Below are 12,437 nucleotides of genomic sequence, written 5' to 3' on the forward strand. Positions count from 1 at the left end.
ATACCACAAAAGACCCTCCCCAACAAAGTGCTGTGTGTAGGTGTTGTGAGTGAATTTACATATAAAGAGTGACCCCCTGGACTGTGAGGAGCCTGAGGCGGGGAGGGGACGGGACGGGACGGAGACTTCTTGTGAGAGCAAATGGTAGCTCAGCCACTTCTCTGGCCACTGTCAATTGAATCCCAGACGTCCCCCATGCTCATAAATTGCTAACATTGTCTGTATTCAAATGATCAACCAATAACATTGGGACATCTTTACCGCTTTTCCTTACACTTTGGGGACTTTATTCCCCCCTTTCGCTAAGACCTTCAGCGCCAGCACTAAATCTCGATGGCAGTCAGCCAAGGTGTCAGACCACAGCAGATCATCCACATACTATACCACTCTGCTTCTTAAAATCAATCCATGCAAATCTGCCCCAAGTGAGTACCTAAATCCCTGTGGCATCCTCATGTAGGTGTACTGCTGACCCCTATAGGTGACACTGTCACAGAGCGTTTCTTCCTAACAAGTTCACTGGGGTATATTGTTATATTAGTATGGGCATATTTGCACTTGTGTCCCCTACCTGAACCTCTACTGGATCAGAATTGGGAATGTGCGGGTCCAACAGGAGTGTCCAGGCTGATTACAGCTCCAGCACACCAGCTGAAACAGCCTGTTCCCCAGTTTCCCCAGAGACTGGGATCGTTTAATATGTGGGTAAATGGGTGCCCTCAGAGGATCACTCCATCCATCATATATACCCACTCTGTTCCAATCAGGGACTGGGGGCCGATTGGTATCCTGGGGGGCTCCAGTGGCAGGAGACTGTCAGCTGCTCACAGGCTGCCCCCCAGTCCGGAGAGACCACTGGTGCCTGGACTTTTTTCTTTTTGCCGGTCAGCTCCTCCAGCTGCATCTGACTCAGTTTCTTCATCAGTTCCCTCTCATGCTCTGTAGAGTCCTCCTCCTCTCTGTACAAGTCAATAGCGTGGATCAGCTGCTCACGGTACTGCTCCTCAGGCATGATAATAAGCCCCCCCACTTGCCTTAGCCTGCTTCTCAATGGCTTTGCGAGTGCGTCCTGTACAGACCTCTGAACGCCAGATTCTGCAGGTCCTGTATGGAATATCATTTAGCACTTCATAATGCATAGAAAATGTAATCATCAGGACTCTATTAAGAATCGGATGTAAACTGTGCAGAGAGTGACTTTGTAATCTTCAGAGAATGCAGACCAATTACTGCTGTGCACAATGTGACAAAAAACAAGTATGAATTAGCACCTTGTGTTGGCTTAGAAGTTTCTGTATCTGTTGGCTACTTTGTTAGCTTTTGATGTATGAATATGTACTTTATAAGTGCTGCAGCTTATCACTATGTTGAAGGACAAATATATTATTGACCCTCTAGCCAGACAATGTGCAACAAGCTGAAGCTGCCAAGGTTTGCTGCTGAAGGAAAGGGATTCGCCTGAGTTCATCAAAAGTTCACGGCTGGGTATTTAAAAAAACCGAGTAGAGATGGTCATTCACAGGAGTCCCTGCCACCACTGCCAGGCAGGCACGTGCAGAGGGGGGGGGGGGGGGGGGGTGGAGGGTACTTGAGCACCCGCCCCTTTCCTCCAGGATGCCTCAAGTGCCCTTTTCTTGGGTTTTTTTTGTTGTTGTTGTTGTTGTTGTTGTTTTTTTTAATGTGTATGTGCGTATGGAGCCCTGTCTTTGCCCCTCAACAATAAAATGTAACTATTAATCTCAATTTTGCTAAATAAAAGGATCTGGCTTGCATCAGTCACATGACTGCTATTAACCAATGCTCGCCCTTGAGGGCAGAGCGCGCTCGTTACGAGCCGGGTACGAGTTCACAAAGTGCACGCGCATTTTCTGCAGGCTGGGTGGTGCGGAGCTGGAGGAGAAGCAGGCAAATTAATTGGAAGGTGCAGACTGCAACAAAACAGTAAATAGGGTGTACAGCGCACACTATAGTCTATAACAACAAATGAATTGAAATAAATGAGCGTGCTGTTTGTGCAACAGCGCGACAAACATTACCTGTCCTTTTATGAACTGCACAAGTAGTGGTGGTCATTAACTGCTAGCTAACTGGGTAAGGGTGTTACAAGGGGGTCTGCAGCTCTGTCCACCGTTTTAGGGAACATGTTTTGTTTTAAAGTAAGTTACAGGACTTTTCCCTTCTTTTCTGGAGGGCTTTTATTTCACTAAAAACGCATATCCACATAATTCCATATTAGATTCGTCATGAATGTGAGTTGTTGTTATTCAGCCTGTTCTATCTTTTTTAACTTTGAGCACCCGCCCCTTTAAACGTCTCTGCATGGCCCTGCTGCCAGGCCACCGCTATGCAGCACTCTCTCCATTCTGTCCCCCCCAGAACATGAGTCAGAACTGTCTATATGTTCCCTATCAGCAGGAGCCATCTCACAGTTTCCTCCTCAAACACTTTTTGTCCACTTTCTGCCCCATCTGCCAGAACCAGGAGTCTGAGAAGCAGGCCCTCCAGATCCTGTCCTGCTCATGGCACATAATGTGTCTGTGCTCCTTTTACCCCTAGTGGGGGCATTGGAGCATACCTATTGGTTTTCCTCTTCCTCTCCATCTTCCTCACAAACACTCATTCTTTCTGTATGGAGGGTTAGCGGTGCTCAGCCGGTGCATCAGCCCTACTGCATGATCACCAACTGGTCCTTATCCTAATTATTCAGCAGATCCACATGCCTGACTTTCCACTTTTGCTACCTTGCAGCAGGGAGCTCACTTCCCTGTATCCATATAAGAGAGATGGAGAATAGCGCTTTCGTCAAAATGACAGGTTGGGTCAAAGGTCATGAAGGTCACATTAATCAAAGTGACAGGTTATGAAGATCAAAGGGTCAAATTTATCAAAATGACAGGTCGGGTGTCGGGGTTGGGGCGGAGCCAGGTGACGTCACGACTAGTGGTGTTAATTATTTCCATATGTTGGAATTATGAATTGTGTGCTTATGAGTGTGATTTGTCGGAATAGCCCCGTGCTGTGAGGGTGATGGCTGACGGTGCCGAGCGCGTACCTGAGCGCGTACCTGAGTGCGTAGCTGAATGGGTCGGTTACCTGATGGAGCGTGAGCGTACGCTGGGTCTGCCTGTGGTGCGGTACTGTGGGAAGGTCCCGGTCGGTCCAGAGCGTGTAAATGTTGCGGATAAGGACTTTGGAGATTCTGCAAAGGACTCGGAGATTGTGAGAGCGATGTTGGAGCTTATCACTGTGTTGCGCGAGTGTGAAAGAAACTGCGTGAAAATGAGAAAGTTGGAGCTAAGAATGAGAGGAGGAGGAGGGGGTGGGTCTGATGCTATCCTCCAATAAACGCTTAGCAGCAGCAGTTTGGCCATGTGTATGTGAAAGCTGACCCCCCCCCCCCCCCCCCCCCCGCAGCAGCAGTTTGGCCGTGTGTGCGTGTGACAGTGGTAGGGAGTGAGGGTGTCCCCCATTTTTTTCTTGTTTGAAGTTTGGGTTTTTCTCATGCACCCGTTATTTACATCCCCGTAGGTCACCCCGGTCAACTTTATGGGCCACACATCAAATTGGACATTTTGTCTTACAGTATATAACATGTTTTTTTTTGTTTGAAGTCTGGGTTTTTCTGATACAGCCGTTATTTACATCCCCGTAGGTCACCCCCAGGTCAAACTGTAATTGGGCCACACATCAAATTGGACATTTTGTATTTCAGTATTTAACAGTGTTTGGGGTAATATTCTTGTCTGTTATTTACATCCCGGTAGGTCATCCCGGGTCGAGCGTATCGTCTGCGCATAACTACAAATATGAGTTAAAAGAAAAACACCACGACGTACATCAAATAGACATAATTAAGAAAATAAGATAATCCTAAAACTTGACAGGCTGTATATTTCTCCTTAAAGAATCCTAAGAAAAACCAGCCGCAGATATTTTTATTACGCTGAGCGGTCACCGTACGGGTTTTCCTCCTTTGGTAAAGAAACACAAGTACCCCACTGGAAAAAGAAGAAAAGAAAAGAAAACCACACGGGACTTCCATAGAGTGAGTATATTATTTCTTTTATACATGTTTTATAATAAATAAATACGTATTCTCTAATAATAGGTATTCTCTGGTTTTTTCTACGAGAGACGGCGCGGACCGGTCAAGAGAAAATCTACGAAAGACCTGAATCAGCAGGTATGGACGGAGCAACACACCCTTCTATACCCGAAGCCTTATTAGATGAAATAGACAACATCAACAACGCTAATAATGAAAATGCTGCGGTTTACCAAAACTACCTCGCTCAACACGATTCGCCACCCGCAGCGTCTAGTGAAGCGAGGGTCGAAGACCCCTGTTTCCTACTGTCCTTAGAGACATTATTAACCTTCCTGTGCTGTTAGGGTCGGCACAGACCTGTGTTTAAGTTTAAAAATGCATAAAAGCAGCACATATATTTATGAATACTCTTAAAACAAAAGGCTCCATATTGAACCTTTAAGGGTTCTATAGCTTGGTACATATATGACACCCTCAAAGGTTCTATATAGAACCATTATAGAGGGTTCAATTAAAAGAAACAGCACCTTTTTGAAGGCAATGGATATATTTCCTCTGGTTAGAACCCCTATAGTTCTATATAGCACACCCAATAAACCTTTTTTCTAAATATATACTGCATCAAAGCTTTTTTGACTTTGTCAGGAATCTCTATTTAAACTAAATAAATGAAAACAAAATCAAGGTATGCCCATACATGTAAGGTAAGATAAGACCAGTTCAGTTTATGTATATAATTCACTCGAGGTTTATTTTACCATTATTTTTTTATTGAAAACGAGAGGAATGCTGCCAAAAGAAAGGTCCAGAAAGCCACACCAAAAATATTAAAACAATTCTTTTCATGGATAAGGAAGCCTAACAAGGTAACCAAGAGGTAAGAAACAAATTGGATGATAAATAATTGTTTTGAGGGTATCTTATGGCTGATGTAAGACACGTGCTGCTTGGCAGCGACCCGTCTAACATAAGAGACAGGAACAGAAAGCTAACATAGGCCGAAGGTTAAGCGTGTTAAATGAAAGGCAGCTTATGCTTTTTTCCTTTAGCCTTAATTTTTGTTATGTTTATTAGGACCAAATACACCATGTCAAGTTCATCTTAAGCATGCATACTTGGCCATGTAGGAAAAACAGACAGAGAAGAAAGCCTGACCCCTCACCAAAGGAAACTTAAAGACAACTAATAGTCCTTCAAGCCCCCAGATCTCCTCTCCCTGCATTCCTACATCATCCCCCCCCCCACCATCCAACCCCAGACTGCAATAAACAGACCCTCCAATGGCCCATAGCCAAACACTTTGTGATAAGGACCATAAAAAGGACCAGAACAAAGAGGCCACCTACCACTCCAGGATGTGGACAAATATTCACTTTTTATGGCATCTGAAACAGCACCAATGGAAGAAAAAGTCACTAAAGATCTTACTCTCTCTGGTTGAGAGAAGTTCCCAACCTGGTTGAATATGTCAAGTATCAAGGAACACATGCTGCCTTGGGACATTCACATTGTCTTTGCCTCACACTGATCTCTTTAAACTGTGACCAATAACATGGAACACACCGGTACTGGAATGCGGTGTTGAGGATACCTTATATCTGTGGGAGTCCCAGACGGGGCTGTCAAACACACACACACACACACACACACGTTTGTGTTCCTACCTTTGTGGGGACCGTTCATTCATATCTATGGGCATAACCCTAATCCCAACAATGACAGCCTTAACCCCTACCCAGCCCTAACCTTAACCATAAGTAACCAAACAAAATACAAGACTTTTGACATTTTCAGCTTTTTGATTTTGCTTTTTAACAAATCGTGGGGGCTGCGGCCCCACAATATATCACCCCAGTGTATACAATAAATATACCTCATTAGTTATGTGATTAATTAATTCAGTATGTTAAACACTATGTAACTATTACTCTTATATCAAATATCACGTGGGATGTTATTCAGTTCGTTATACCATAGTTAGTGTGACTATATTGCTTTGAATAGCCCCTTGTATAGTGGATAATAATTATTAAATGTTACCCTGTTTAAACCCCTTTCAGTATAAAATTTGCCAGGCCCCTCCCAGTATGGAAATAGCACGCATAAGAGTAGTTTTAATGTCAATTTTATGACCTTCACATCATCAACACTCAATGACCATGAGCCAGCGGACCTTTGGGTCCTTCCAGGTAAAACCTGGTAAAAGGCCTCTGTACAAGAAGTGTGCTCTCTCTTTCTCCATCTCTCTGCTCTTATCTTCACCAAGAATCTTCCCTGAAGTGCAGTCCCAGAGGACAAAGCCATCTACAGGCCAAAAGCCACACAAACAGCAAGAAGAATCCTCAATTTTATTCCATTGGTACTTGCCATACTGTACTGGCCATAGCAAGTTTATTCACTGCTAATTCTGATAGAACTATGTTACTCTATCTGTGGTAATCTGGTTTAAGCAACAATGGGTGGACAAGTCTGTTATTGGGGTATGTAAAGAATGATAATTTCCTGTTATATTAAAGTTATATTTCACCATGAACTAAACGTCTTATGTATTTGGAGGAGAATAATCATCTGATGTATGCATAACTAACAAAATCTGATATAAGCATAATTCCAGCCCCTCCACAAACACACACAAGTAAATAGAATATTGAAACAACATACACTTTTTTACCAAAAATTACAGGTAACTTCTACATTCATAAGAATTTATCATTGACACTGAACCACAAGTACTAAATCTGGAACTGTTATATAGCTATAGCTAATGAAGCGTATTAATACCAAGCTGAGTCCAATTCCTTCACAACTTCGGCACATTAAATCTCCTCTGCAACTGAAATTTTAATATCAATGGTTATAAAAAAACTTTATCGATGCTGAGTTGTTATTTTAAAACAAAGTAAGACAAGTAAACAATTATCATAAATATAATATAAATGGAAAAATAAGCCGGCTGATTTCAATAGACATCTTGGCTGCCTCAAACATTCTCTTCGAATACTGTGAACACTGCAATATGTGCAACACTTTAGTGACTGACGTGCTAATTTATAAATTCATTGCTGAGTTGGAGCTGGAAGCCTTCTAAATGCTCCTTCAGCTTTTCCCTCAAATCCCCGCTTCCTGCAGCAGCCCTAACCTCTGCTGTGCACCCCCCCTCTTTTCCAGCCTGTCCTGTGATCCTTTGCCCTCCCTCACCGGCCTCCAGATAGGGTTCCAGGCTGCCATCAGTCATATCATTATGAAATCCCACCTCTGATACTAGCAGAGGCTGAACTGCAGCGTCCCTGAGTTCTTTCTGGGCTGTGCTTTTTCTCACATCTTCCCCAGGTACTGGGACCAGCAGCAGATGCCCGTCCCTGTCTTCTTGTACCCAAAACACCTGTTGGTCCTCAGTCCCAACTCCCACCTGTCCCTCAGAGTCCATCACAAAAACCCTTGGCTGCGTGGTGAGGCCCTGGTGGACCAGCTCGACCTGCTGCATTTGCACCTGTGGTTTATGCAGCTCGAGCCGCATTGACTGCAGCAGATGCAAGTCCTGGGACGGCGAGACGGCCTGCAGTGAACCTGTTGACAGAGAGCTTGTGAGATACTTCTGATTTGGCTTCTCTGGCTGCAATGGTACCTGTAACCTGCAAAGTTCCTGGAGTGCACCAGTCTGGCTCACACTTTTTAAAGTAGCTGCTTGAGGTTGCACTGGCTGCGCTTGCTGCTGCTGCGGTGACAGCTGCCAGCCTTGCGGTAGCTCCATGGTGACTATCTGCACATCTTCGACTGCATTTCCCTCTTGCTCCCCTGTGCAGCCACTGTAGTAGTAGTAGTAACAACAGGCCTCAGTTCCTGTGTCTGCAATCTTTTCCTGAGTCCTTCCAGTGTTCTGGGTTGTAACTCTACTCTCTTGGTCGTGTTGGTTTTTCTCATCTGTTTCACGGCACTGGGAACCATCTTTATCCTCAAGTACCTCCTTAACTTTCTCAGATGTTCCTGAACTTCCTTCCTCCAAGTCACCAAGCTGCTTTTGCCCTCTTCCACAGTAGAAGCAGTAGCCCATCTTCTCTTTTGTCCTTGTCGATGATGATTGGGGATATCCTCCCCATTCACCTGAGTCTTCTGCTTCATCATCAAAGAGATTCAACTCCTCTGCCATCCTCTCTATCTCCATTTCTTGCTCATCCGTCCCCTGTCTCACGGCTCTGTCTGCTCTCTCTCTGATACCACCGTGTAGGCTCTGTTTCACCCTATCTCTACTCTCTTTCCATTTCGCTCCCCCTCTGAGGTTCAGAAGTGTTTGTCGAAGCCGGTCCTCCCGGAGACGCAGCAGCGTGTGTCTGAGACGTGTCTCCCTCCGTCTGGCTGCATTGAGTAGGCGCAGGGTCTTCTCCAAGCTATCGATAGCCCTGTCGTAGCGCTTCCTCCACACCGAGGGACAGAGCTGGGCATAGCTATGCTCTCTGGGCAAATGAAACCCCGGTGGGGGTGGCAGTCGTTTCATGTACCGAGACGGGGAGGGAGGCTGAGGGGACGATGCTGACTGGGGGTCTGTAGGAAAAGGTGCTGCTATCTGGGAGGAAGAGGGAGCACTTTCAGAGGGAGGGAGGAGAACTTGGGATGTGTGAGGTGAGGATTGGGAAAAAGAGGAGGGCAAAGGAGAGTTAGCGCTTGGAAGAGGCTTTGTTCCCATTCCAGCCCCCCTGGCCTCGTTCACAGCACTGTTTTGCTCAGATGCATCTTCCAGGAGAGAGTCCACCCCTCCAGCAGCTTTTCTTGCACCCGCAGAGCTCTCTGTCCCCTGCTGATTGTCAGGCTCTAACACAGTCCTTGACTGCTTCAGGGAACGTGTCTGTCTCCTTGGAAAATACAAAACAAAGACATTAGGGATGATCAGATTCGTTGATTTCCATTGGTGCACCGGGATAAAAGTTTTTGATGTGGTTTATGATTTTGATTAAACAAAGCCTACACCAGATACAATTCGGGATAAACTCGAGATGCACCGTTTCTAACGTCTTTGCATCTGTAAAATCCTATTTATGAATATATAATTATTAGTAGAGGCCATATGCCTTTATTATTTAGAAATGTGACCAATAATTTTATATTTTGATTGATTTCCCCTCTTTAACCTGTTTCTGTATCTGTACCATATTGAATTGCATAGCATTGTATTCTATTTTTTCTTCACATTGTATTGCGTCGAGTCGCACTGCACCACATGCACATCCCTAAGAGACATTAATTTCCTTTGTGAAAATGACAGGTTAGACTTGTGTTTCTCTGTATTACCGTGCTTGTCTGGTTGTCTGTGTCTGCTTGCTTGTCCGTTGCCCTTTATCACCAGTGCATCGCTTTTGCCTTGAGAATGTTTCAAAGACAGTAGGTAATGCATCTTCTTTCAGTCTTCGGTAACCACTGTGTGCAAGAGGGAGAAGCGAACAAGACAAACGGTTGGAAAATTGATGGACTGCAACTAAAGACAAGACAAATTCTGTTGTGAACTGCTTATGGAGGATTATTTGAAGAAATAATTTAGTCCTGGCTATAAGAAAATACCCAAACATTGAGCATGACAAAATGCTGAACATTCAAATACATATGCATAGCATTAGCAGGTGTGACTAACTGCAATGCACTTGTGGTCTGTCGCCCTCTAGCTGACCTGACTCCAGACAGCTCAAAGCTCTCTGGTGTGAAGTGTTTGGAGCAGAAGTAGATGAAGTGACTCTGGGGGTCCCACTGTCCCTTCCCTTGGGGGTCCTTGCGCTGGGAATTTAAGATCCATTGTGTGCGCCGTGAGCTACCGCGCTTTGGCAGTCTGTCAAGGATCCAAGGGTTCAAAAGCTTTACTGTCATTTGTACATATACAGTGAAATGCTTCACAGAATAGTGAACAATAATATACAACACGCATACAATAACATGCAAGTAGGACAAAGTGTGGAGGTTTAAACAGCAGTGCAGGCATTAACAAAGTGTAGCAGGATTACACTGGTACACATTATTAAAACAAAAGGAAAAAAATCAGCTCACCTGTGGAAGGTAATACCAGCTTTCCGTGTTTCTCTAGTGTCACGGGACTTACAACCAGCAGCTGAGCAGTGCCTGGGCATCTTGAAGAGAAAAGTAAGGTGCAGAATAAGTTAAAAACATTACAAAAGATTTTATTGAAGGTAAAAACGTTACAAACCTGTAATTTATTGATAACTGTGTTATCTGAAACCAAACTATTTGAATACAAGTATTTGACAGTTACATTGAGGTATTGTATAAATATTTTAAACTTACAGGAAATATTAATTGCATAATATCCACAAAAAACAAAAGTCAATAATTAATTAATCATAAATATCTTACTAACATTAATATTAATTAATATTAAGTGAATTGAACATATATTACTTATTACTTATATTTATGTCTGCAGTCCTGAGTGATGCAGAGAGGGGGCAGTGACTAGTTTTGAGGGATCAGTACATACTTCCTATGACGTTTTACTGCCAATTTTTCCCCGTCTGTCTTTATTATCGTTTGCTCTGTCTTCGAAAATTGCACATTCGTTGCTATTAAAATCCTACACACCCGATCCTAAATATAACAAATATTATAGGTTTCATCCTGATCTAAATAGGCTAAATGGCTCAAATTAATTATATATCGCAACCTTGTTAGCCTGCTCAGTCCACGATCTGGCGTTCTCACGTCGCAAGTCACATTTTAGTGTCTGCTCTATACAAAAATACGTCGACAGCTAATCTGTATGCATTTTATGCGCGTTTTTTTATTCTGGTATAAGATTTGAGTTTGTATTTTTTAAAACTTATTAAAGGGTCTCACCGCAAAATCTTATGACCTCACGAAGATGGCCGCCTTCTTCTTCCCCTCATATTCCCTTTTCTGTATGGGTCCCCGCAAAGCGCATTTTTACATGAGTACCCAATCGTTGTGAACGGTGTTAACAGACCTGCTTAAGATTTATCCAATGGAAATTTTTGTTCTAAAGGCTCAACGTCATTTCTTGTTGCTACGTTTCCGGCATTGAAGTATAGAATGGTGTTGTAAGTCGGTAGAATGGATGGTTGATACTGCAAGTATTTAATTCAACGAAAGTTTTGGGAATTATTATTATCGCTATTAAATTTTTAAATCACAATAAGATTTTTAAAATATGTTAATAATAGTAATTATTTTAAATGAATATCATTTTGTAAAACGCTAGTGTAGTTAAGCTATTAAAATAATAGCTAAAAATAGAATCGTAAATTTAAAGACATTTTGTATTTTCAGATAGATAGAGACCCAATAATACTAAAATTCAGGAAAATTAAAACTGTCATGGGCTTCTGGGATTTTTGCCTGACTAAAGTTGGTTGAAGTTATTATGCGCTGCATAAGGGCAGAAAGGGCTGACCGTGAATTTTAAGCTTTCTTAACTCACCCCTCCACACCATCGAAAAATGTTTGTTAGATAATTAGAAATATAAGGCTGTGAGTGAGTAAAACACATCTGGTCCATTCTTGAAGGATTTCAACCAACTCTTTTCTGATCAAGCTTAGAAAAGAAAGTCATCGACCTGCCGCCCCACCTCAGAGTAGCAGTCATTGAACACTAAACATGCTGCCGAAAATCTTTATTTTATTCTTAAGTTCCTTGCAGGCCTCCAGTGATATGTTAGTCCACTCACTGTAGCCTGGAAAGACTTAATATCAGTCTTCAACCAGTTTTCCACAAGTTTTCAATTGTTTAATTAAATGGGTTCCCTATATGCCAGTCAGATTTTATTATGAGCTTTAGTTTTAGGATTTTATTCTTTAGATGACCTTTATGGATGCCAGAAGGTTTTTGTGAAGGTGGGGCTGAGTAGCTACTGGGAAAGCCAGGGATAATATAAGACAATAATCGAGGTAGTAGAAGAAACAGAAATGATTTTGGTGTGTAGTATGACTGCTAAAATAACCACAAGTTGTTCATCGCTGTATTTTTGTTTCACTTGCTACAAGTACTGCTGTAAACGTATTATATCATAGTGTCTTTTTGAGGCTATTGGGAAATAATATTTCAGGTTTTCTCACTTATTTCTGTTATCCCTTTACATATCCTTTTTTTTTCATTGTTACTGTTGGAATGGACTCAAAACTGAGCCCCACATGTTGAAGCTGCAGTGGACCGCCTGGTCAGTGAAGCTGTGTTTGTTTTCCTTTATGCCCTGTGTATGGGTAAAACGCAATGTCACACCAGCTATCACACTGACTTGAATATACACCCGCATACTAAAATATATAAAATAATAGAGCGTCACAGTGGTTGAGATGCAGTTGGGGGGGGAGGGGGGGTACTTATTACTTAACTAATGAAACAGTAACAGTGGTTATACAATTGCACCTAGTTATGAAG

At 42.9% G+C, this 12,437-nt stretch overlaps 1 protein-coding gene across 2 annotated transcripts; it reads right to left on the reverse strand.

Annotated features, from left to right (window-relative positions):
* Positions 1 to 6,377: 6,377 nt before the first annotated feature.
* Positions 6,378 to 10,995, reverse strand: thap7 (THAP domain containing 7). 2 transcript variants are annotated; one of them, XM_023801147.2, is made up of 5 exons: positions 10,880 to 10,995; positions 10,076 to 10,155; positions 9,705 to 9,860; positions 9,332 to 9,457; positions 6,378 to 8,895 (listed from the first exon to the last, which is right to left on the reverse strand). In XM_023801147.2, the coding sequence occupies exons 2-5, from the start codon at positions 10,153 to 10,155 to the stop codon at positions 7,092 to 7,094; spliced, it is 2,166 nt and encodes a 721-aa protein (XP_023656915.2). In that variant the 5' UTR covers positions 10,880 to 10,995; the 3' UTR covers positions 6,378 to 7,091. The 2 variants fall into 2 exon arrangements, with proteins under 2 accessions (XP_023656915.2, XP_023656917.2); XM_023801149.2 differs by lacking the exon at positions 10,880 to 10,995 and adding an exon at positions 10,707 to 10,771.
* Positions 10,996 to 12,437: the final 1,442 nt, after the last annotated feature.

The sequence above is a fragment of the Paramormyrops kingsleyae genome, chromosome 23, assembly GCF_048594095.1.
Source record: "Paramormyrops kingsleyae isolate MSU_618 chromosome 23, PKINGS_0.4, whole genome shotgun sequence".
NCBI lineage: Eukaryota > Metazoa > Chordata > Actinopteri > Osteoglossiformes > Mormyridae > Paramormyrops > Paramormyrops kingsleyae.